Source organism: Sus scrofa, chromosome 6 (genome assembly GCF_054392235.1).
Source record: "Sus scrofa isolate SSC_HxYL_T2T_F1_AM1 chromosome 6, Sscrofa_HxYL_maternal_Yorkshire_Landrace_v2.0, whole genome shotgun sequence".
Classification (NCBI taxonomy): domain Eukaryota; kingdom Metazoa; phylum Chordata; class Mammalia; order Artiodactyla; family Suidae; genus Sus; species Sus scrofa.
In genome coordinates, this window is record NC_139388.1 from 91998197 (window position 1) to 92023865 (window position 25669).

The following is a 25669-nucleotide window of genomic DNA, read 5'->3' on the forward strand; positions in this document are numbered from 1 at the left end:
TTCCGTGTTCCCTGAAAGGGATTGCGAGCCCCCTCTCTAAAAGATAGGTAAAGCCAGGCTGGCTGCCCTTTGGCAGAGATTTGGGGAGGAAGGGAAGGATACTTCCTGACTCTGAGCTTCAGCAATCTCTGGGAATTCTGAGGTCCCAGCCTCTGGGAATCCCATTCCCAAATCTGTAGGAATTCTGACCCATAGGCCCCTTGGGAAGATGGGTGGAGAGGGGCTGAGGGGGCTCAAGAGGTAGAGAGCTGGCTGAGGCAGCACAGCATGGAATTGAACAACTCTGGCTCTGGTTTGGGCAGATACTTGGGTTCAAATCTCAAGGCTGCCAGTTGAGAGCTGTGTGACCCTAGGTAAGTGAGTGTACCCCTCTGAGCCTCAGTTTTCCAACTGCAATGTGGAAATGACCACAGGGAGTTCATTTTGCTCGTTCATTCATTCGTCATCCAAAGATAAACTGAGTGCCTGTGTGTGCCAGGCCCAGTGCCAGATTGTGACAATCAAATGAGCTCTGCCTGCCACGGTACTGGAGGGTCAGTAAAGGTGGCTGGGATGATTCTTATAAAGTAAGGGACCTGGATGTAGGGACCATCACGTCCCAGACGGATTGCCACTGGCTCAGGGAACAAGCTGGCTCTGAGGAGCCCCCAAAGGACAGAACTGAGGCCAACAGGGTTTAGGTGCAGGTACAAGAAGCCAGATGTCAGCTCAGTGTAAGGAAGGGCTTTGGAGCAATTGGATGGCCACAGAAGGCATGAGGTCGTGAGTACTCTGTCTTGGCAGGTGTACAAGGCTCAGCGAACTAGCTATCAGGGCAGTTTCCTTGCTCAGTGTGGGCAGTGAGCACAGCCTCCTTCCCCTTTCAAGGTTCCTGCCAGTTCTGAGACCCCTGGAAGCAGCAGCCCTCCTCCCTGACATCCTGGGGAGAAGGGAAAGGGGAGGGTCTTTGGGCTGGGCAGGCCAGGAGCGCCACCTGCTGCTCCTCAGAGACACTGGTCCCAGCCCCAACTGAGCCAGGTTTCGTCTTGCTCCTGACCCCCTGTACCTGCTACCCCACCTGCTTTCCTTGGGCTTCAAAGCTGCACGCATTCACCACGTTCTAGCACACGCAGCTCCACGTGATCACCCTCCCCCACGCCTACCTGTGCCATGCAGTCACATCCCAGCATCTCAAGGTCTCCTTCACCTGCCAACACCATCCACATAGGCGTCCACCGCTGCCCCGCCCCAGGAGCAGAGGTCCCACGGCCCCCTGGGCCCCTCTGGGGAAATTTCCCGACTTCCTCAGGCAGGGCTGGTCCCACCCCTGCCAGCGCCCCTGGACAAGCCCCATCTTTGTCCTCCCCCGCTTTCAGTCTCTGCTATCTGTCACCACCTCCTCCCCGAAGTGGGAACACCTCAGTATCCCCACCAGAACTCAAGCAGAGCTGACTCTGTGCGGGGCACTGCTCCCCAAAATGCACTCTGACATTGTCCCCGCTTTACAGATGACAAGCCAAGACCCAGAGAAGTTAGGAAATGTGTCCGGGGTGAGGAGTGAGGCCAGCACACAGCGGGCATTCAGTTACCACCAGCTGTCTTTGTATTAGTCATGGACAAACTCTATCATTTCAATTTGAACTCACGCTATAGGAACTGAGTGGAAGACATACATTTAAACTAACGAACTCAAGAATTGAGAATGCATTGTCTGGGGGAACAGTACAAGGAGCATTATAAGGAATGTTCCAAAAGTGACAATGTGTTTCATATTATGGAAAATGAGAAGATGGGGATGACACAAGTGACAGTGTCCGCTGAGAGCTTTGTGGAAACCGAAGGTGGTGGCGATGAAAGAATTTAGAGAGAATGCTTCAGTGGGGGTAGCAATATAAAAATTACAGTCTGAAGAGAAGTGTCTGAAGAAAAAGGACCATAGGGTCAACTTGTTGTTTCTATGAACTTCCTGTACTTAAACAAAAATGGTTATATGGCAGAGTTCAGAGATCGCGAGTGTGTCAACAAAGTTTTCTTTCATAACAAACCTTTACATAGATACTAACAGAACACGCCGTTAAATCTCCTTTTCACCGTTTATTAAGCTCTGTTGATCCACTTGAGTTTGTGTTACCATTTAATTGGGATTTGCAATATGTGAATACCCATTTAATGCCACCTAAAATATACAGCGATGGAAGTGTATGGATTATATATGTTTATCTTAAGCCATTATTTTATTTAAAGGATATCTAATTTTCTCTTCTGTGTTTACTTAAATTGAAACAGTAAAATATCTCTAACGCCAAAGGAATTGAAAATATCTATTTCAGCTTTGCTAGTATGTCTATAAGAACATAAAGTGACAGTGCAACAGCCTTCCAGTGACATCTGCTAAACAACCAAATTCTTCCTGTAGTAAATATAAAAGGAGAAAGTATTTCTGTTCGTAAAACAGAAGAAAAATGAATTATCTGGAATTATTATTATTTTTACAAAAGTAAAACATGAGATTTAAAGTCAGAAATTGGATGGATTTAAATTGTTAACTGTGACAGTATAACTAATTGAAGAAGAATCTTGACGATATTGACACATCAAGAAGTATAAATTATTGCCAAAGCATGCTGCCAATTTTCCTTCTCTATGATCCCCAATCCTACAAAAGTTTAAGAGAACATAGCTTTAAGAATTTTTTTAAAAAATTTCTTACACCAGGAGGTGCTGAAGATAAACAATGCAAATATAAGGCTAAAGAAAGTTGGAGAAAAGAACAAAAGATATACTTCATTAAAATTTTTAAAATGAAAGAAAAGTACCAGTTATTCTGTAAAACTGAACAAAAGGAAAGAGACATAGAAGTCATATTTATAAGAGCAAGCAAGATTTAAAAAAAAAAAGATAGAAAAAAATGAATAACACAGGTTTTAAAAAGTTTATAAAGAAATTAAAATAAATTATTTGAAAAATTCTAAAATAAAAAATTATTCATAAAATACATATTAGCTAAATTAATCAATTAATACCAGATAGATGTATGACATGGGTCAATGATTAGTGGAAATATATTAAATATTTTAATGTGACACGACCAGACATGACCAGATATGACCAGACCAGACACGACCTGACCAGACACGACCTAACCAGAACAGACCAGAACAGACCAGACACAACTAGACCAGACCAGACACAACCAGACATGACCAGACATGACCAGACCAGACACGACCAGACCAGACTCAACAAGACACGACCAGACATAACCAGCCCAGACAACCAGACCAGACCAGACCAGACCAGACACAACCAGACCAGACCAGACCAGACATGACCGGACCAGACTGGATCAGACCAGACCAGACCGGATCAGACAGGACCAGACCAGACATGACCAGAGAGAGGGCTAAGGTCTTGACCCTGGCTCTTAACGCTTACACTGTAACGCCAGGTGCAGAGGTCTGTCGGGAGCATTTGATGAATGAGTTAAAGAGTCAGGGCCACGTGGGCACAAGCAACTGGTGGACGCACTCAGATGAGCCTGGAAACCAGATAACCCCCTGCAGGCACACTTAACAGCCAGGCCTCACCACCCACCTTCTCTGCGCCCTTGGCAACTGCCAGACGCTCCCTCCCTCCTTCACGCAGGGCACATGTTGTGACCTGTGTGCAACAAACACACTTGCCTCCCAGCGTTGTCGCCAGCAGGACTGAACGAGTGAACCCTTGGGAAGCCTGGTAGGCGGGGAGCATGATGCATGTATGGGCAACCTCCTTGGTCCCCGTTGTGCAGCTGGGAAACTGGGTCCCTGAGAGGCTGAGTGGGTGGCCCCGGGTTCCACAGCCAGGAAGCAAGGTGCTGACAGGGCACTGCTGTGCCGTCCCCTTATGGCCCCAGGGGACTTTGTGCTCAAAGCAGTTACAAGACTGGAAAACCAGTCCTACCTCTATTCAGCCACCCCTACCTTCCCCCCCTTCCCCCGCCACTTCTCCCATCATAACTTCCAGTCTTGCCCAAGACCCAGGATGGAGCCTGGGTTTGCTTCCGAGAAAAGTCTGAGTGATGGCGTTCCTGAGGTCAGTGACCCCAAAATCAGGAACCAAAACAGGATTCTGGCAGCAGGACTCTGCTCTCGAGCCCACAGAGAGAACTTGGGAGACTTGGGCGGTCTGCTGTCCCGGGATCAGTGGAGGGGCTGCTGGGAGAGTCTGCAGGGCCTGGGGCCTGGTTGGGAGGGCTCGGCCACCATCTGTGGGGAGCCCTCTGCCCACCAAGGGGAGCGTCTCCAAGGGCTGCGCTGAGAGTCTTTCCTGAGCCATGTACAAGGCAAGTCCCTTCAAGATGAAGGGCAGGTGGTGCCCCTCCCCACCCCACAGGCACACAGCTGCCAGGATCTGTGAGCTGGGGGTTTGTAAACCAAGATGCCCAAAGGGGAGTTCCCCTGTGGCTCACTGGGTGACGAACCCAAGTAGTATTCATGAGGTTGCAGGTTCGATCCCTGGCCTCATTCAGTGGGTTAAGGATCCTGTGTTACTGTGGCTGTGGTGTAGGCCAGCAGCTGAAGCTCCCACTTGACTCCTAGCCTGAGAATTTCCATATGCTGCACGTGCAGACTTGAAAACCAAAAAAATAAAAATAAAAGGCCCAAAGTGTTCCTGGGAGGCCCCTCAGGACAGGCGTGGGTGAGAAGGAAGGAGTGAGGCTGATTTTGTTTGAGCTGAGTGACCAATGGGCCACAAAGCAGGCCTGGGCCCCAGCAGAGGAATAGAGGCCATGGAGCCCCAGAGTGGGGCCTGTGGGTGCAGGAACCTTTGTCTCTGGGTCAGTCTGGCCCAGGTGCCAGGGCTGGGGCAGGGGGCAGCGGGAGAGAAGCTGCTTAAAACAACTGTTCAGGGAGTTCCCATTGTGGCTCAGTGGTTAACGAATCCAACTAGGAACCATGAGGTTATAGGTTCGATCCCTGGCCTCACTCAGTAGGTTAAGGATCCGGCGTTGCCGTGAGTTGTGTGGTGTAGGTCACAGACGTGGCTTGGATCTGGCATTGCTGTGGCTGTGGCATAGGCCAGCGGCTACAGCTCCGATGAGACCCCTAGCCTGGGAGCTTCCATATGCTGCTGGTGCAGCCCTAGAAAACACCAAAGACAAAAGACAAAAAAACAGCTGTTCAGGCAGAGAGGCAGGCTCTGCCCTCCAGCTGCATAGGGATGAAAACGGGAGTGGCTCTGACTCTGTGGGGCCTGGAGTGTATATAGTTTTATGGGATCATGAATACAAAATAAGGAACAAGGCTTTTTTAAGGGGGTCGTGCCAATGAGGGGCCCCGAAGCTTAAGCTTCATGAATTTGACATTCATTCTGAACAGGAGCTCACAGCCCAGCCCAATACCATAGACTGAGTCCAGCGGTCAGCAGGGGGAATGGGCAGGGAGGGGTTAACCCCGCTCGGAGGGTTCAGAGGTCATGGAGGGAATACAGGCAGGCTTCCTGGTGGTGGTGCCATCTCCACTGAGCCCCAGCAGGCCAGTCATGGGGAGTGGGCGCTCTGAAGTGGTCCTACCACAGCTTCGCACCCCCCATCCCCGGAAGGAGGGATTCTGAGATCTTGAGCTCCAGCTGGAGGCTTCAGATGTCACGTGTGCCGACGAGATGGAGAACGTTCTGGAGGTCTTGCTCCCTGTCACCTAGAATGGATGGCACGTAGGGCCTTGAGTTGCTCTCTTCACTCTACTTCTTCATCTGCCCATTTCACAGGCAAGAACACTGAGGTCTGGAAAGCCGAGGTGACGGACCCAAGGTCACACCGTCCATCTGTGGCAGAACCCAGGCTGCTTCCCTCCCCCAACTGTCCCCCTCCCCCACCTGTCCCCCTCCCCTCTCCTCCACCCACTGCCCCTGCATCTGCAAAAGGGCTGACCTCATTCAACGCCACCTCCAAGGCCTCATTCAAATTCAAGACTCAGTCCCAGGGTGGCCCGGTCTGAAGTCACAGGACTAGAAAGAAGCAGGGGTGGGATGGGGTGGGCATAAAACAGCCCAGGCCCAGGAGCAGTGCTCCCCGTGCCTGCCCTCTTCTCTTGAGCAGGTGGAGGGGAGACGGGAGGGGGCAGTGGGGATGACGAGGACGCAGAGACAGCAGGAGGGGACGAGGCCACTCCCGAAGGCTGTCCGCTCACACACCCCCGTTCCTGGGAATAAATTGCACATTTGGCATCGTTTTCCTGAAAGAATTAAAAAAAAAAAAACTCTCTAAAAATATATTTTCTTTCTCACCTCATCCTGGGGCTAAACAGCCCAGCTGGGTGACAACCACAAAAAGCTGGTGGAGGAGCCTGACCTGGATTGGGGAGGCGGGGAGGGGAGAGTGAGAGGGGCTGAGGGGCGCGGGGAGATGCCCTGCCCTGAGACGGGGAATCCGGGGAATCCGAGTGAGCAGGACTGTCACTGAGATACTGAATGTGTCTTGTGGGGGCTTTTATCTTCCAGAGTCACAGAGGCCAGCGACGGTCACCCTGGGGATCCTGAGCCCCTGCTGTGAGCCCAGCAGACACGGATCTAAGCGCTGCAGGAGCTGCCTTCCCAGGGAGGGACAACGTGAGCGAGGACCAAGGACAGTCAGCCCTCCACATCCTTGGGCCCTGCATCTGTGGATTCCACCAAACCCGGGTGGAAAATATTCAGAAGAAAATTCCAGAAAGTTCCCAAAAGCAAAACTTGCATTTGCCACAGGCCAGTAGCTATTCACACAGTGTTTACATTGTATTAGGTAGAGATCATTTAAAGTACACGGGAGGGGAGTGCCCATCGAGGCTCAGCAGTCATGGACCAGACTAGTATCCATGAGGACGTGGGTTCAACCCCTGGCCCCTCTCGGTGGGTTAAGGATACGGCATGGCTGTGGCTGTGGCGTAGGCCGGTGGCTACAGCTCCCATTCGACCCCCAGCCCGGGAACCTCCAAGGAAGGAAGGAGGGAGGGAGGGGGAAAGAGAGAGAAAGAGAGAAAGAAAAGAAGAAGGAAGGAAGGAAGGAAAGAAAAAGAAAGAAAAGAAAAGAAAAAATAAGAAAAGAAAGAAAAAAGAGGAGGACGGGAATAGGTCCCATGCAGATACTTTGCCTTTTTACGTGAGGACATGGCATCCTTGGACTCTGGTATCCATGGGGGCTCTGGAACCCATCCCCTGTGGGGTGGGTCCTGAGGGACACCTGTAACTGCATTTGCCTGGGACAGATGGGTCCCTGCTCTGTCCCTCGCCCTCTGTGTGGCCCTGAGCAGGTCACTTCCCTGGCCCTGGGTCTCAGGCTCCTCCTCTATAAACAGGTCAGACCTGAAGATGCCAACTCCCTGCCGGGGGCCCTGGGACAGCGGCAGAGGGAGGGTCTCTGGCCCCTTGGCTCTGAGAGGAGGGCTGGGGGAGGCTGGGGTCAAATTCTGGGTCTGCCAGTTCCTGGCCAGTGCCTCGGAGGCCACTTTCCTCCCCTGGGAGCTAAAGGGAGTGACTGCTCCCCACTCCCAGGGTTCGAGACAGGTGAACGAGGTAACACAGGGCAACACCCAGCTCAGGACAAGACCCACAGTCACAGCTCAACTGGTCGCTCTTTTCCCGTCGCTCCCGCCTTGGTACAGGGGTGTGGCTGGGGTGCTCTCCTCTGGGCCCGAGAGACAGAGGCCAAGGCAGCTCCAGAACGGGATGGCTGTGGCCTCCTAGGAGTCCCTGGTCCACCCTGGGCCCTGAGGCACTCCGGGCAGTTTCCCTGGGTGGGCAAGGCGCTGCCGGTGGGGGTGGGAAGGGCAGGGGCAGAAACAGGCTCTCCAAGGCCAGGACAGAGTCAGGCTGCACCTGCCTCACGGGAGAAATGACAAATGGGCCTTCTGATTTGCGCGGAACCGTGCTGGGCTACACCAGGTGCTGTGGGTTAGTTATCCATTGCTGCATAACAAATCACCCCCAAACACGGCAGCTTAAAACAGCCACAAACACTGACCCTCTCACGCAGTTCCTGTGGGTCAGGGGTTAGGGAGCAGCGGAGCTGAGCCGTTCTGGTTTGGGATCTCCCGTGAGACTAGAGTCAGGGTATCAGCAGGCTCGAAGGAGGGCTTGACCGGGGCTGGAGGCTCTGCTTGCAAGATGGCAAGGGTGGCGGTGCGTTAACCCCGCCAGCAGCAGGAGCCCTCAAGTTCCCAGGGCATGGACCTGGCCACCGAGTGGCCTAGAAAGGGATCCAGGGCTCCCTCCCGGAGAGGGGAAGCGGGAGCTATGAGGTCTTGAGTGGCCCAACCTTAGAAGACCTACCGCACCCTTTCCACAGTGTCCTCTTGTTTCCAGGCAGAAGTGGGGCCACCTGGGAGGCTGCCCCCCATGGGGTAATAATTTAGTGGAACCACTTTCATGCTTGGAATTGTCCCCGTTTGGAAGATAAATAAAATCGTCACCCTTGATGAAAATTCCAAGGGCCCCAACAGAGCAGGGAAAAATTAGAGGCAATAGTAGTAAGAATAGTAACAACTTTTAAGTACGGCTTTGCTATGTGCCCAGCCCTGTGCCAAATGCTTCCAGGGTACCCTCTGAAGTGGGACTATTATTACCCCCCATTATAAGAGGGTAAATGACTCATAAAGGCCCCAGAGAGCTGGTGGAGCTGGGATTGAAGCTAGGCAGCTATGGTCATAAAAAGACTCGGAAGTCTTCATTGTCTGAAAGCTTGTGCATAAGCCAGAGATACAGCCCTGAAAAAGTGACCAGGGCCTCAGGTCATATTAATAGAAGCATGGGACCGCCCTCCTCAGCCCCAGCCCTCTGATTTCATACCAGCCCTGTGAGGGTGGCAGGGCTGGGCTACCACGCCAGGTGACAGCCGGAGAAATGGATTTGCCATGGTTTCACAGTGAGTCAAAGCAAAGTTATGGTCTACGAGCCAGAACCCTGATGGTACCCCGATGGTACCCTGCCATTCCAAGCCAGAGTGAGGAGAACGGGGGTCCTCTGTCCAGGACAATGTGGGAATGGAGGGAAGCAGAGAAGCTTAGTCTTAGGGCAGATGCCAGACCTCAGGTCTCTAGATGAGACTCTTCACTCCAGAGCCCCTCAAGCCAGGAGAAAGCCACCCCAAGCCCTGACCTTGGAGCCTTGAGCCGGTGGGCTCCGTAATGCTTTCTTTAGGCAGCAGCACCCCCATGTGGCCACATCTGGTAACTACATGAAGTCACAGGTTTCCTCCCCCTGCAAATGCTTCAGCACCGCAGTTTCTCCTGAAACCCGGTTGAAGAGAACAGCTTAACTCTGCACGGTGATGATGGAAGGTTGGCAGGAGCAAGATGGCACTGAACGTGGAGGAAGGAAACCTCAGATAACTTACTTGGTTACTGCCTCAATGTGTGGCTTGGGATGGACCGATGACTTCCACCCCCCTGCCTTGTGCCCTGAAGCTTTCATGAGGATCAAGGAATCACAAATATGAATGTGCTCTGTAAACTGTAAAGCACTGAGACCAGCTAAAGGATTATCATACCAAGTGTGAGAAATCGTGTTGGAGGGACTCTGGGAGACACCAAGAATGCAGGTGGTAGCAGCCTAGGACCTCATATCCTTGAGACTTCTTAAGGGTGGGCACAGGCAGCCAGTCGCATGAGGAGGCAGACACCGAGCTGAGGTCAGCCTGCTCCCTGAAACTCAAGCCTGCGGAAGGCACGGGGGCGGGGGTGGGGGGAAGCCTCAGATCCAGCGTTGGTGTGCCCCAAAGACTTGCCCCAGAATTCAGAGTCTGTTTCCATATCTACATGATGGAGACAAACACATTCCTCACAGGTTTGTCGTGAGGAATCAAGAGAATATGTACAAACCATCTCTTGCGTGGCCTGGCACAGAACTGGCTCACGACAAATGATAGTTCGGTTCCCGATAAACTTCTTTACATAATGGACAGGGATTGTTTGGTTCACCAAGACCTGCGCACAGGATGAGTGACGTTAAAGCTAAAAAAATGGTAAATGCCATTCAGGTAGTGCACCATTGGTGCCAGGCACTGTGCTCAGCGACATGATTCTTTTCATCTTCATCTTCACAACCAATCTTGCGCATAAAAGGTTTTCTCACAGTTCACAGAGAAGGAAACTTGGCCTCAGAGAGATGACCCAGGTAATGAAAGACGAGTGGGATGAAACCCTGTTTTTTTCTGTGGTTTTGTTTGTTTGTTTGTTTTGTTTTGCTTTTTAGGGCCAAACTCGTGACATATGGAAGTTCCCATGCTAGGGATCAAATCAGAGCCACAGCCATGCCACATCCTTAACCCACTGAACAAGGCCAGGGATCAAACCAGCATCCTCATGGATTCTAGTCGGATTTGTTTCTGCTGCTCTCCTAAACCCTGTATTTGTCTGACCCCCAAGCCCCCCCCGCCAGTCCTCAAGGACACAAGATGGAAATAAGGTGGGGGATGGATGTATCACATTTCTAACCTAGCACCTTGCTTTGTTAACACTAAAAACAGACTATTTCACTAAATGCTAAGAGCAAAGGGAAAGAGAGAGAAAAAAAAAAGAACAAAGTCTAAGTATAAATAGTCCGGGTGGAAAAGAAGAAAATGTACACTGCGTGCCTCCTCGGTGCCAGGCAATTGGACATGTTTAACAATTTCATGCTACTTCAGCTCCATGAGTTACTACCCCAGTTTTATAGAAGAGGAAACTGAGGTTCCTCCAACAGGCAAAAGTATCCTCTCAAGGTCACAAAGACTGTAAATCCCTGGGAGAGAAATCAAAGCCTCCTGCTTCACCTACTTTGCGCATGGCCTCTGTAGGTGCCCAGTAAAACCATCTAATAGCTGTTAACTTTCCAGGCCCTGATGTGAGAAGCACTTCACATACATGTAACACCACCTTGCAGCAATTTCCAGCAAGGAATTCAGTTAAAGACGGGGTGAACACCAGCCAGCACAGCGAGCAGTGGGAGCCATATTTGAACCCTGGGCTGATTCCAGAGCCACAATATTCAGAGCTGCACACACTACAGCCACGAAGGAGGCTGGGGGAGGACTCAGTTACAGCCACTAAAGCAAAATAAGGTCCTGGACTTGAAACTTCCCTTATCTCAACTACCCTTCCCTCCTTTCCTGGGACAAACCGCCTGGCCTGCTTGCCCTTGAGTGGGGCGGGTGGGGTGGGGGGCCCGCTAAGTCCCTTCCACACCCACCCTGAGTCCACTTCCAGAGCCCCTGGCTGAGCCCATCCTGTAGTTGCCAACATTGATCTGAGTTTCAGTGGTGGGTTTGGGGGGTTTTTCTTTTGCCCAAGCTGCTTCCGAAGCAAAGGTAATAAAGAAAGGAAGGTGGGCATCTTAAGGCACAGGTGACAGGTACCTTAGTGAGCTAGAGCCTCCTGAACTCAAAGCTGACAGAGATCTCCAGTGTGATGCTAAATTGAGTGAGCCAGGACACAGGGCCAGCGTGGGCCGGCCTGGGTGCACAGGCGCGGATGGGAGCAGCCCAGACAGAGAGGACAGGGGGCTCGGGACGCGGAGGCCTGGACAGATGCCTAACCTACTGCCTCATCTCAGACAATCAGGTGCCAACACTCGTCCTGAATGGGAGACGTTTGTAATCAGCTGGATTCTAATCTAGACCCTGGGCTCACAGAAGGTGCAGAGGCCAGAGGAGCAACGAGGAGCACCAGCAGAGAAGAGGGCAAGTTGCTGGGCTCGGGCTTTTTGAGGATGCTCCCCATGATGTGTGTGTCTATTCCAGGCCCAGGAAGGCCAATATTCTGATTTTTTTTTTAATAGAAGGTGGACATCCTGAGCAACGTGGGATGTCTCTGATTTCGAATGCACCGGGCAGTTTAAACCTGACATCTTTGGGGAAAACTGAGCTCAAGAGCCATCGGTCTGACACCCTGACCCTATTTCCATTCTCTAGCCTCCTGCTCCCTCAAGAAAACAAAATAAGCAGGAAGAAAGAGGCACAAACAAGGAAAAGGCTGTCTGTCCTGGGACACTACTTAGGAAAATAAATAAATCAATAAATCACAAACTCAGATTCCAAAGTTCTGTATTTTTCAAAATAAAGATCACACATTGTTTAGAGACAATCTACACAAGAGTTACAAAAAATAGTTGCCCAGGCATAAGCATACACAGGTTTGTTAATTATACACATATGGTTACAAGTGTGCTTGCAAAAAAGTTCATTGGAAATATACACAAGGCTCTGGAAATGTACACCGTGTAGTGTTACAATTCTATATTCAAACAAGGAAAATTGACAGTATGTTACATTCACTTACAAGTAGACAAAATGCAAAATACAGTTCATCTTCTGTACAAAAAGGAAGGGCAATTCACACTTTACAAGGTGAGAGGGGCTCTGATTGTAAGGAAAGTTAGGGCAGGGCTCAACTTTGCACGTCCTCTTGACTGTCACAAAATAAGCAAAACATTACTTTTTTTAGGATTAAAAAAAAAAAAAAAACCCACTAGTGTGAACTGAATCATCTTGAATAACATTTAGAAAGGATCTTGCTACTATCTGACTAGGTGACAAATAAAACCAAGCTATTTTTTTCTTTTTAAAAGTTAACTAGGCTGTATAAAGAACATTTATTCCTTCAAAAGAAAAAAAAAATTTACTTCTGGTTGAAATTACAATTTACAATATACAACACTATATGCTACGACCATAAAAGGTGTGAATATACACTGAATGCACAGGGCTGGCTAATTTTCTTTTCTTACCAAAAAACGTGTTTATGTTGATTCATACTTCTCCACATTTACAGTACAGGTATACAAATGTACAATTGTACAATCAAAAGTATGTTCGACTACTAGGGTACATTATAGATACAGATTAGACATCAAAACAAGAAAATACTACAAATTTGTATATATGCAAAGTCTACACCAAGTATACACTATATATTTATAGAAGCAAGACCAAAAGCAGAATTGGATTTTTTTTTTTTCTCATGCTAAATAATCAGATTTTTGCCTTTCAATGTTAACAGAAAAAAATCCAGTAGGCAGTAAACAATTACACCCGCCCGGCCTTGAAAGGCATTCAGGGCGCCCCCATCTCCTCCTCACAAAACAGGCTACATTATCTTCTTCGGCATAATAGGCTCCAAAAAAGGCAATTTTTAGAAGTTTCATAAACTTAATGTTATAAACTGAAGCTTTAGCAACTCTGAAATGATTTTCATTTTATATTTATATATATATATATTTATATATATATTTTATAAACATTGTTAAATGCCAGTTTGGGGTCATTTAACTAAAATTCAAACTTCTCAGGTTTTTTTGTTTGTTTTTGTTTTTTACTAAAATGAGGAGGTGGGGAAGAGCTATTTGCAAAACTTGCCGGCGAGGCAAATGAGTTAAAAACCTTTTTTTTTTCTTTTTTTTAAACTTTTTTTTGTTAAACCAACCACCCTGAAAGTTTCCACATGTGGAATATAGATACAACATTGAACAAAATATGTGGCCTCCCATGTACATTGGTTACCTATGTACAAGTATCCTATACACCAGTAAAACAACAGGGCAATTAGTCAATTAAAAAAAATAATTAGTACATGTTATGCGTAATAAAATTAAACAAATTTACAAAGGCTTTCCACTTGTGGATTTGATTCCTTTTTTTGGAGGAGAGGATAATCCTGGAGCAACCATTTACCCATTTCAGATTCTACATTAGAACATCTCTGGTTGCTGGTTGGATTCACCAGTGGGCCAGTGAGGTCAGTGGGAACGAGGGGACAGGGGTGACACTGCCTCAGATAATACCATTGGGGGGGCCACAGATGGGCCCCAAGTCGACGCCGTTCTTCATGTAGTACTTCTCCAGCTTGGCCAGAATGTGCTTGCCGTAAGTGTACTTGCGAAGAGTCGCAATGTGGGGCCGGATCTGGGGAGAAAGCACAGTTTGTGTCACTCTGGCCTGACACAGACTTGCACAGGCTTCCGGGTGATGCTCCCAGATGCCACGAGCACGCCCCACCAGCAACGCCTTCCACTGGCTTGGCCTGAATTCTAGGGCTACAGTGAGCCCGCGGAGGAAAGGAGCTCCTGCCCTGCGCAGAGAGGCAGGAGGTGAAAACTCTGGTCAGAGGGCCACAGACAGACCACTTCCCAACAGAGTGGGAACAAAGGGCACTGAGGGTCTGAGAGTCACACCTCCGCTGGCATGGCGCCTCCCCAGGGAGGACACTTTCAGCCCCTCAGGCCCCACGGCTCTTCTGAGCAGTGGGGGGTCTCTTTCTGGGCACCCTCGATTCTGAGCTCACCACCTGACCCTGATCTCCAGTTCACAGAGAAACAGAGAAGGCTACCGACGATGACAGCAAAAATGACATGAGCCCAGCACTGTTCACTGAAGCCTCATAAGAGAGGTGTGATCACCCCCATTTCACTGATTAAAAAATGGAGGCAGAGTGGTTATGTCCCTCCCCTAAGGTCAAGCGGCTAATAAGAGACGGCACAGACCTGCGCCCCACTGTCTGGCTCCCCCAGCAATTATTTTTCTCCCCACGGTGCCCTCAAGGCTCTGCTCCAGTCTCATCCTTCACCCTCTCCAAGTCCACTCGGCTCACCCCTCCAAGCCATCTCTTCTGTTCTCCCCACTCCAAGCGGCCCCACAACGGCTGGAAGATCTGTGCATCCCGGTCCCCTCTGGACCCACACTTCCTCTCCTGGGAGCTCACGGGGCCTTCTAGGTACCTCAGCTAGAGCATATACCACACTGAGTTCACAATCATTTGCACGACCACAACACAGGCAGTGAAGGCCCACAGCTCGTTAAGCTGCTTCCCATCCAGGTTCCTGCTTGCAGATCTCGTATTGGGGAAGAGGAAAGGTCCCAGGCCTGACAGCTCCATGCAGACTGTTTTGTCTGTTTGGTTGGGTCAAGTGGCTCTTGAAAGCCACTTCTGCACCCCGCAAAGGACACACCCCCATCGGTTTACATCTCACCTCAGAACCTGCTACAAGGGAAACCATTCACAGTCCTTGGCTCAGGCTCTGAGCTGCCTGACCCAGACCATTTGCCTAACCTTCCGAAACACATGCACAGAAAGGATATGACGAAGCCACACTTCCATGTTGGTTGCAGTCAGGACTATGCACACAGCTGATGTGTCTGTCATGAGAACTCAAGGCTCTGGACCCCTTGCTTCTGGCAGCTCCCCTTTCAGAAACGAAGTGAGAGTCAATCCACTCGCCTGTCTCTCCCCAGGACTGGCTCACTGGCCTTTACACCTGTCCTCTTCCAGACAAAAAACTAACAACACACGTGTATGTACAATATTGCCGAACTCCATTTTTTACTTGATTTGAAAGGAAGTGAGGAAGTTCCCTTGGGACGCAGCAGGTTAAGGATCACAGATGTGGCACAGGTCACTACTGTGGCGCAGGTTCAATCCCTGGCCCCAGAACTTTCACATGTCTCAGGTGCAGCCAAAATTCACTAAACAAACATAAAGAAATGGAAGGGTTCCTATTGTGGCTCCGTGGGTTAAGAACCTGACACAAGGAGTTTCCTTCGTGGCTCAGTGGTTAATGAGGCCAACTAGTAGCCATGAGGATGCGGGTTCAATCCCTGGCCTCGCTCAGTGGGTTAAGGATCCAGCATTGCCTTGAGCTGTGGTGTAGGTCACAGACACGGTTCAGATCTGGCGTTGCTGTGGTTGTGGCATAGGCCAGCAGCTACTGCTCCAATTCAACCCCTAGTCTGAGAACTTTCATGTGCCACAGGTGCGGCCCTGAAAAGCAAAAAAGGAAAGAAAAGAAAAAGGACCCAATAGTATAGTATCCACGAGGGTGCAGGTTTGATACCTGGCCTCACTCAGTGTATTAAGGATCCAGGATTGCCGTGAGCTGTGGCGTAGGTCACAGACATGGCTCAAATCCAGCATTGCTGTAGCTGTGACATAGGCTGGCAGCTTTAACTCCCATTACACCCCTAGCCTGGGAACCTCCATATGCCACTAGTGTGGCCCTAAAAAGGGATAGATGGATGGAAAGGAAGGAAGGAAGGAAGAAGGGAAAGAAAAGAAAAGAAAGGAAAGGAAAGGAAAAGGAAAAGGAAAAGGAAAAGGAAAGGAAAGGAAAGGAAAGGAAAGGAAAGGAAAGGAAAGAGAAGGAAAGGAAAGGAAAAGAAAAGGAAAAGGAAAAGAAAAGAAAAGAAAAGGAGGCAGACAGGTAGAGAGATATGAAAAGTAATCAACTGGCTCCACTCTCGATGTTTCCCCTTCCTCAAACAGATACTGTCTAGCACTGAATGAGCTGAAAACTCTTAAGATTTTTAGATTCTTGGGATTCTTCCTACTCTCTCAACTCTCTCAAGCAAATAAGGCACTAAGCCCAATTCTGTCCACTTCTCTTCATTCCCAAAGTCGCCTAAATCTCTTGGCTTAACCATTTTAAAAGCCCCAGTCCAGGAGTTCCAATCATGGCGCAGTGGTTAACGAATCTGACTAGGAACCATGAGGTTGCAGGTTCAATCCCTGGCCTCACTCAGTGGGTTAAGGATCCGGCATTGCCATGAGCTGTGGTGTAGGTTGCAGACCCGGCTCAGATCCCACGTTGCTGTGGCTCTGGTGTAGGCCAGCGGCTACAGCTCCATTTCGACCCCTAGCCTGGGAACCTCCATATGCTGCGAGAGCGGCCCAAGAAAATTGGCAAAAGACAAAAAAAAAAAAAAAAAAGCCCCAGTCCAGTCTCCTCACTGCCTCATCTCCCACTGCCTCCCCTTTCTCCAAGTTACTCATCAACCGAGGCCATTATCTGAAATGTAAGGATAATTTTGGTACCACAGTCCTGCCCTACTGGACTTGCTTTAATTTTTCAAATATACTCTCATGTATCCTGCTTCCAAGCCTTCACACACTTCACACTAGGTTCTCACTGCCTAGAAAAGTTCAGGGCTTCATTCAAATGTCACCCTCTTGGGGAGGCTTCTCTGTATCCCCACATCCCCGCTCTTCCACAGTCTTGCACAACGCTTCCCAAAGTTCCCCCAGCATCAGTGTAAATGTCTACAGCACTGCTGTGTCTATCAACGCAGCGCCCTGTTGAAAAGGAGGGCCTGCTGTAGAGCATGTGTCCTTGTAGCTATTTGTTGAACGAATGAAAGAACTCCGACCCACTGTTCTGTCTCCAACATTCCCTCTGCCTTCACCAGCCTCCTCACATGTGTATCTGGGCCTCCCAGTTGAAGGACTTGGACTCTCCAGCCTTCAACTGCCATCACCAACACCACTGCGGGGTTTTGCTGTTTTGCTTGGAACTGGAGGTGGTGGGTGCCTTGTCTGGCTCAGAACTTGAGTCCAGAACAAAGATTCTCATTACCGAACTCTGTTCTCAGAGAGGGCAAGTGGCTCATCATTGCCAGACCACCGCCACCTCCTCCATCGAGAAGGGCTGAGTGAGTTCAGAGCCCAAAAGCTGGGGCTTCACATCAACAGCACCCCGAGGCTCTCGGCGCTGCCCAGTGCAAACACTGCTGTGGCCCGCCTGCCTCTGGTCACCCTGGCTGCCCGGGCCTTGTGCTCTGTGTGAGGCCTGTTGGACCTGCTCTGTGACTGTTCTGTGCCCAGGGGCCTCCTCAGGTGCCTTCTGTGCCAGCTCCCCCTCACAGTACCCAACAGGTCCGAGTTCTGTCCCTTGTTTCCCAAGTCCTCTTTAGCCTGGACGTTTCCCCCTGCAAAGCCTCCCCTCAAAGTCCCGGGCACGTGCTCTCCCACCTCACCACTGCTTCCCACCACCCTTCCCCACACACGCTCTGTGGGCAGGGCTCAGTCTCGGCCATCTCTGTGTTAGTGTCTGGCCCAGAGTGGGCACCAGGTCCATGTGCCAGGCCTACGGCTGCCCTGAGCAGGCACTCACTCAGTAAATGGTGGTGGAATGAATGATGAGGAGGGAGAAAAAGAAGGTAAGCAAGGTTCACTTGCTGGACTGAGAAGCTGGTCTCCTAGGAGCCGAAGGGTAGAAGCATGGCCTGAAGATCAGAGAGGAGGCTCCCTCACAAAGCCTGAGTTTAACAGTCTTTCACACCAGTGATTTACTGTCGGGGGAGGGGGCGAACCCAGGGATGACAGCCATTCCAGGTAAAGGAAAAAGGAGCACAGCATGAGACACAGTCCAGGGACAAACTGCAAAAAGGTGCAGGAGGCCCGTGCTCCTGTGCATTTCAGAAATGAGAAGCACCAGGGGGCCCTGCACACGTTCTCTCTGGAGGTCTGCAACCAGCGGCTTACCTTATGCATGACGATCTTCCGCTGGGCTGGCTCTGCCACATCGATCATCTTCTGGACCACGTAGTTGGCGTACTGGTCCTTCATCATGGTGTATAAGGCACTGTGAGGACCGTCATTCATGGTGCACACCTCATCGATAAGCACAGCGCGCTCCGTACGGGAGGCGTGAGTGACACACTTCTCCACAACATTGCTGTAATGAAACAAATCCAGGACAGCTTAGAGGGACCCTGTTAGGCTGTATTTGTCTGGCCTCTGCCCTGACCTCAGAATTAGCAGCAAAGAGATGTTAATATTTTCGGGAGATTAATTCATCATCTGTTTGGCTCTATGAGACTCTTCCTCTGCCATCTATCACTTCCAATGCGAACCAAGGCTGAGAACAGGTCTTGGAGAGTACCAGACCCAACCCTCGAACAGGCGAGGGTAACAAGCCCCGGTAAGTAAAGGTTTACAAGGCTGGTTAACAGCTGAACTGGTTAACGAGCGTAACTTCAACTCTATCAAAATCTATCGTTCTCCCCTTGCCTCTGCGAGCACAGCCTGGCACTTAAGGGAGGCTCTAGACTTCCTGAGTGAGGGAATATAAAGAAGAAACCATAGTCCCCATTCAACTACTTCACATTGCCTCTTAAGAGTTTATGAACAAGAAGAACCCCCAGGTATGTCTGCATTTCTAAACACCTCACAGATACATCCCTTTTGGGAAAGGAAAAAAGAAATACGGTTTCATTAAATCAGAGTTTTCTACAATCCAGAGGGACTGGAGAGGCTGAGGAAATTAAACACAGCCATGCTAATGGGCATTCACCACCTTAGAGTGACTGATTACTCATGGTTTTGTAAGTCAGCAGTGCCCTGCATCTGTGGCTCTGCAGGAATGAGGAAGTTGTGTGATGTCAAAGAACAAGAAATAACAACAGAAGTTAGCACCATAAATCAACCACACTACATAGTATATAGAGTATCTCTAACTACAGAACATATGACTATACAGGTAGTATAAGTAACTATATAACAACTAAGTATTAAAAAAGAACAAGGATATTAGTTATTATTTGTATTCCTGGAGCTAATACTTGGCAGAGAGAACATCTGCAAAGAGTTCTCGACTGGGGCAAGAGCTAGCTGCTCTGGCTCATAGAACACTCAAGCAAAAGAGGAACTGTCAAACCTAGCCAATACAGAAAGTTCTTTTCTGACAATACTGAAAGATGGCCATTTAGCTGGGGAATTTCCTATGATTTGGAAGTGCTAGGATAACCTACCATAAAAGCGAATGGCTTGGTTAAATATTCTTTATATACTGAAATAAAATATGCTTTTCTCTCTGAAATTTCACCCATTTATCTTAATTTTGCCTTCGGGGGCTGAAAAAAGGAACTGTATGCCTACTCCAGGAGCAACAGAAGGCAGGGATGGTGGCTTAATCCTTCTTTCAAAGGCCAGGCCTCTGGATAACTGAACAACCACGACCAAAACAACTTCCTATCCCAGACACTTTTAAAATATAAGAGCCACTGGCTTCTCCCTTACCAGAAAAGGGAGTGAAAAGATTACTGAGCTGGTTCAGAAAGCATGAAGCCAGTGACAGTCTCCAAATGTTCAGGCAAAGAACTCATCAGATCATTTTTTTTAGGACTGCTTGGCTGGGTTGTACCTTCGTCCACCCCAGGGCTACTTCCCCTACAAAGTGATCAGGGTAAGAACAGGACTTTATACAAACAACTTATACAACTCAACAGCAAAAAAGCCAACAACCCAATTGAAAAATGGGCAAAGGATCTGAATAGACATTTCTCCAAAGAAGATATACAGATGACCAATGAGCATATGAAAAAATGCTCAACATAACTGATTATTAAAGAAAGGCAAATCAAAACTACTATGAGGCACCACTTCACACCAGTCAGAATGGCCATCATTAATAAGTCCACAAATAACAAATGCTAGAGGGGGTGTGCAGAAAAGGGAACCTCCTGCACTGTTGGTGGGAATGTAAATTGGTACAACCAGTATGGAAAACAGTATGGAGGTATCTCAGAAAACCAGACATAAAACTACCACATGACCCAGCAATCCCACTCTTGGGCATATATCCGGACAAAACTTTCCTTGAAAAAGACATGCACCCCTATGTTCACTGCAGCACTATTCACAATAGCCAAGACATGGAAAAAACCTAAATGTCCATTGACAGATGATTGGATTAAGAAGATGTGGTATATACACACAATGGAATACTACTCAGTCATAAAAGAACAAAATAATGCCACTTGCAGCAACATGGATGGAACTAGAGACTCTCATACTGAGTGAAGTAAATCAGAAAAAGAAAGACAAATACCATATGATATCACTTATATCTGGAATCTAATATATGGCACAAATGAACTCTTCCACAGAAAAGAAATTCATGGATATAGAGAACAGACCTGTGGTTGCCAGGGGGAGGGGGAGGGAGTGGAATGGACTAGGAATTTGGGGTTAATAGATGCAAAATATTGCCTTTGGCATGGATAAACAATGGGATCCTGCGGTATAGCTCGGGGAACTAGTCTGGTCACTTGTGATGGAGCATGATAATGTGAGAAAAAGAATGTATACATGTATGTGTGACTGGGTCACCTTGTTGTACAGTAGAAAACTGACACAACACTCTAAACCAGCTATAATGGAAAAAACAAAAATCACTATATTAGAAAAAAAAATAGGACTTTCAAAGGTTGGGGATAGGACACTCTTTCTGGGTGGAGGACTCGTGCTGACCTTCTTCCAAGAAAGGAAGCAGGGAGATCAGGATCCCACTTGACCAAAAGCTTCCCACCACCTTTGCACACAATGAATACTGTTCCAGTCTTTAAAATTTATCCTAGTGTATCTTAAACTATGGTTCCCAGCCCATTTGTGGGTGTAGAAAACGACTTCGTGATGTAAGACTAGCTTTAAAAAAAAAAAAAAAAGGAAACAGTAATAAGTATCGGAATTAATCATGGGCAGTACAGCTTCAATTAAGTGTGTATGCACATGTCTAGGCATTCAAAATTGATGAAGAATTTACTTTGTATTCTGGGTTACTACTATAAAGTGTCATAAAGTTGCTCACTTGTTTAACTGGTTTGTTTGTATTTTCTGACTTTCAAATTTACTGGCTCGCTCTTCTCTCATCTCTCACTGTTAGGGCCATACAGTGAAAAAAAAAATTTTTTTTTTGGTCTTTTTGCCATTTTCTTGGGCCACTCTCGCGGCATATGGAGGTTCCCAGGCTAGGGGTCCAATGGGAGCTGTAGCCACTGGCCTAGCCAGAGCCACAGCAATGCGGGATCCGAGCCGCGTCTGCAACCTACACCACAGCCCACAGCAACGCCAGATCCTTAACCCACTGAACAAGGCCAGGGATCGAACCGGAAACCTCATGGTTCCTAGTCGGATTCGTTAACCACTGCGCCACGACGGGAACTCCCATACAGTGAATTTTATTTCAGAAGTTTTATTTTTCTACTCTAGAATTTCCATGTTATTTTCTCTATAATAAAGCTTATAAATCTCTACTAACATTTATCTTTTCATTCACTACATGCATATTTTCCTTCAATCCTTAAATATAATTAAAATACTTTACAATACTTTAAAATATAGTATTTTGAATACTAATTACTTTAAAATATACTAACTTCATATATAAAATGCTTTATAATTCTTCTCTTCTAACTCCAACGTCTGGGTAGTATGGAGCTATTTTTTGAAGCTTTTTTCCATTTCCTCTTGAGCGCAGGTTCCATTTTCCTGTTACCTGGGTATGGTGACTGATGCACAATGGAAACTGACTCCGCCATACTCTTGTCTAAGGGCATTACTCCCCCTCCCCCGCCCCCACCTGTGTGTGCAGTTAACTTGGCTGATGGCAAACTGCAAAGTTCTCCCATGCAATAGGCAAGAGATGAAGTCTCATTTCAATTCTCTTAACCTTAGCCGGGTTGCCTCAAAATTTACCCTATGCAAATGTGGTTTCAGGAGTCGACCAGATATTTAGAAAGTTTAAATTTAGGCTTTCTCCTCCTCCCTGGTCCTCTTCCTTTCCAGGATTTCTCCCTGTCATTCTGTCACTCCAATTATCATGGCTGCCTGCCTTTCAGGAACACTAGAGATTTTCTATCCTAACTTAGGAGACCAACACGGACCAGCAGACTGGGAAGTACCTACAGGCTAAACTTTTCCTGATTATAGTCAACTACACTGTATTATAAACTCAAATGTTGCTAACAGACCAGATCCTTCATGGTTCTCAACATAAAAATGATAATTACGTGACATGACAACAACTAACGGTACTACAGAAATCATACTGCAACATAAAAATGTATCAAACCAACTGTACACTTAAAACTTGCACAATGCTGTATGTCAATTATATCTGCCACCCCAACAAAAATAAATAAAGAGGAGGAGAAAATTCCCCCAGTGCAATTACCTTCTTCCAAGTATTAACAACCTTGCCTACCCCTCTCTGGTTATCTCCTTGCTCTTGGTCACTTTCTGCTGTCTTCAGGTAGTTTTTGGCATTGTCTACAATTTATTGTAATTGTCAACTGTGAGACAGTTGGGCCCACAGTAGCTACTGGGTCATTATCAGTCTACAAATCTGCATAACATTAATACTTAATGCTAGTAAGGGTAAGATATAAAGTACACTGAACAAGAAAGTTAATAGGACAATGACCCAAAAAAAGAGACTAAGAGGAGTTCCCAACAAAATAAATGGCTCAGTGGTAGCAAATCCAACCAGTATCCACAAGGATATGGCTTCCATTCCTGGCCTTACTCAGTGGGTTAAAGACCCGGCATTGCTCTGAACTGTGGCATAGGTCAAAGATGTGGCTTGGATCCTGCGTTGCTGTGGCCGTAGTGTAGGGCAGCAGCTATAGCTCCAATGTGACCCCTAGCCTGGGAACCTCCATATGCTACAGGTGTGCTACCATCACCCACCTACCCCCACCAAAACAAAACAAACAAACAAAAAAAGGGAACAATCATGGCTCAATGGTAACAAACCAACTAGTATCCATGAGGAAGTGGGTTCAATTCCTGGCCTCACTCAGTGGTTAAGGATCCAGCATTGCTGTGAGCTGTGGTGTAGGTCACAGATGCAACTAGAATCCTGCGCTGCTGTGGCTGGGGTATCAGCCGGCAGCTACAGCTCCAATTTGACCCCTAACCTGGAAATTCCATATGCCTCAGGTGCAGCCCTAAAAAGACCCAAAAAAAACAAAAAACAAAACAAAACTGTGTGGGGGGGGGCAATTTAAAAACATCAAGGTCATAGGAGTCACACTTGCCTTGCAATTTATTTTTAAAACTAGTGGAGAAAAATATTCTACAAATACAGGGTACTATGTCAAGTGTATGAGAGGGTATAAAGACTCTCCTCACAAGATCAGACCATTAACCTGCTGGAGGGCCATCCATTTCTTCTTCTCCAACCTCTGCTACTTATAAGGTACCTAAAATATCTTTCACAACCTGGGAATAACTAGCACATTTTATTCTTTTTTTTTCAGCTGTGTCCATGACATATGGAAGCTCCTGGGCCAAGGATCAAATCCACACCACAGCAGCAACCTAAGCTGCTGCAGTTAACAACATCAGCTCCTTAACCCACTGTGCCACAGGAGAACTTCAATACATTTTATTCCTAGGCCAGTACATTTATGAAGATGGGAAGAGATTTTAAGAATACTAAGGCCCACTGTGGTTTAGTGGGCTAATAAGAACCCGACTAATATCCATGAGGATGCAGGTTCGATCACTGGCCTCGGTGGTATAAAGGATCTGGTGTTGCTGTGGCATAGGCCCCTAGCCTGGGAACTTCCATATGCCACAGGTGCAGCCCTGAAAAGAAAATAATAATAATAATAACAACAATAACAATAATAATATCACATGTATATATATACCTGCCTCTTAATTAAGGGGCCAAAAAGGAAAAACTGAGTAAAGAACATTTCACAATTCTAAACAAGTAAGTTACTGAAATATCCAGTTTACCAAAGTACAAAATATTCCCCAGATTTCAAAATAGCTGACTCTAGGGAAGTGAGGAGTCTACTAAGAGACTTCTGATGTTTTATACTTTGTAGTAGAACTCTGATTTTTTTAAGCTATGACTACTTTGAGGAAAATAAACATTAAAAAAAAGGGGGGGGGGGAGTATTAAAATCCACTCTTTCTCTAGACCTGAACTACTATTTAATCGTCTCTTTCGGAAAAACCGTCCATGTAATTCAAACCACATACCTTGCAAATTTGTGCTGACTCAATACAAGTACATTGCCTCGAATTTCTGCTACAATTTTACTTTTATCCTCAGGACGACCATGCTCCAATACATGCTGGATTACATAATTCCCATATTGATCCTGTTTGAGAAACAAAAGAAAAGTTTTAATTTATATAAACAAGTTCTATGTTACCTAAATCCTTATATCAAATCAATACCTATCTTCCGGTAGCACCGTGATGGTTTGTTTACCTGAATACCAATGAACACATGAGCATTTAAAATGAATAGGTAATGACAATTTTTCCCTATCACTATAAGACAGGAACACATTATTATGAGATAATGGAACACTTCTATATATATTTTTGCCCAAAGGTCCCAGTTAGGGTCTTCATAAAGTACTATACACAAAAAACTAGGCCTCCTCTCATTTAAAAAAGAGAGAAAGAGGTGGCAATAAAGAGCTATTTTGCTCTAAAACAGAAATGTGGAAAAGGGTCCTGCACCTATTACCAAAGAAAAACTGGAACTACCACTTATGTCCAACAAAGACAAAATGTAATTAAATAACATGAAAAGCATACAATGAAGGTATTCATCAAAAGTGAAAGATGCTTTGAAAGAACACATGTGTGAGCAAGGAATTCCAGAGGCAAAAATATTTCTTTGTAAGATGTAAAAAATTAAGTGTTTGCTTCTGCATGGTAGAATTAAGGTTAATTTGTTTTGTGGCTACTTTCTGCACTTTTTTTTTCTACAATTAATATTTAACACATTTATAGTCTCACATCTCTCACCAAAACAACACTGACCCCAAAATTGCTTCCGGACAAAATGATACATGCAGAAAGTGTTCAAACAGTATAATATGGGGGAAATTTTTAGTATAAGCAAGACAAAGTATCAAAAATAGACAAAAGAAATCAACTAATCCATTTAGTTCATTTGCAACTGTGAAACTGATACACAGAGAGACTTAATGGCCCGCCTGAGTGGCCACAGCTAGCTTAATCCCTGACAGAGCTCTGGCTTTTGACAGTTCTCGGCAGATCTCTTGAAAATCAGAGGCAGATCTCAGCTCTAAGGGCAGGGTTCCATTCATTACCCATATCAATAAAACATGAACCTGCCCAGAGTTTCAATGGGCATTTTGAACACGTTAACCTCTTCT

General features: G+C 47.2%; 1 protein-coding gene and 1 non-coding gene across 51 annotated transcripts in view; both read right to left on the reverse strand.

The window, feature by feature from the left end:
• Positions 1-11996: 11996 nt before the first annotated feature.
• Positions 11997-25669, reverse strand: part of PUM1 (pumilio RNA binding family member 1) — a 141329-nt gene continuing 127656 nt past the window's right edge. For all 50 annotated transcript variants that reach the window (XM_084963662.1, XM_084963660.1, XM_013999086.3 and 47 more), the window contains 3 exons: positions 24513-24634; positions 18219-18411; positions 11997-13870 (listed from right to left, as the gene is read on the reverse strand). In XM_084963662.1, the coding sequence (XP_084819788.1) occupies positions 13739-13870; positions 18219-18411; positions 24513-24634 (447 nt within the window). In that variant the 3' untranslated portion in view covers positions 11997-13738. The remainder of the gene's footprint in view (positions 13871-18218; positions 18412-24512; positions 24635-25669) is intronic.
• LOC146402644 (small nucleolar RNA SNORD103/SNORD85) lies at positions 17270-17354 on the reverse strand. The gene has a single exon (XR_014808731.1). It is a non-coding gene; the product is annotated as a small nucleolar RNA SNORD103/SNORD85 (small nucleolar RNA).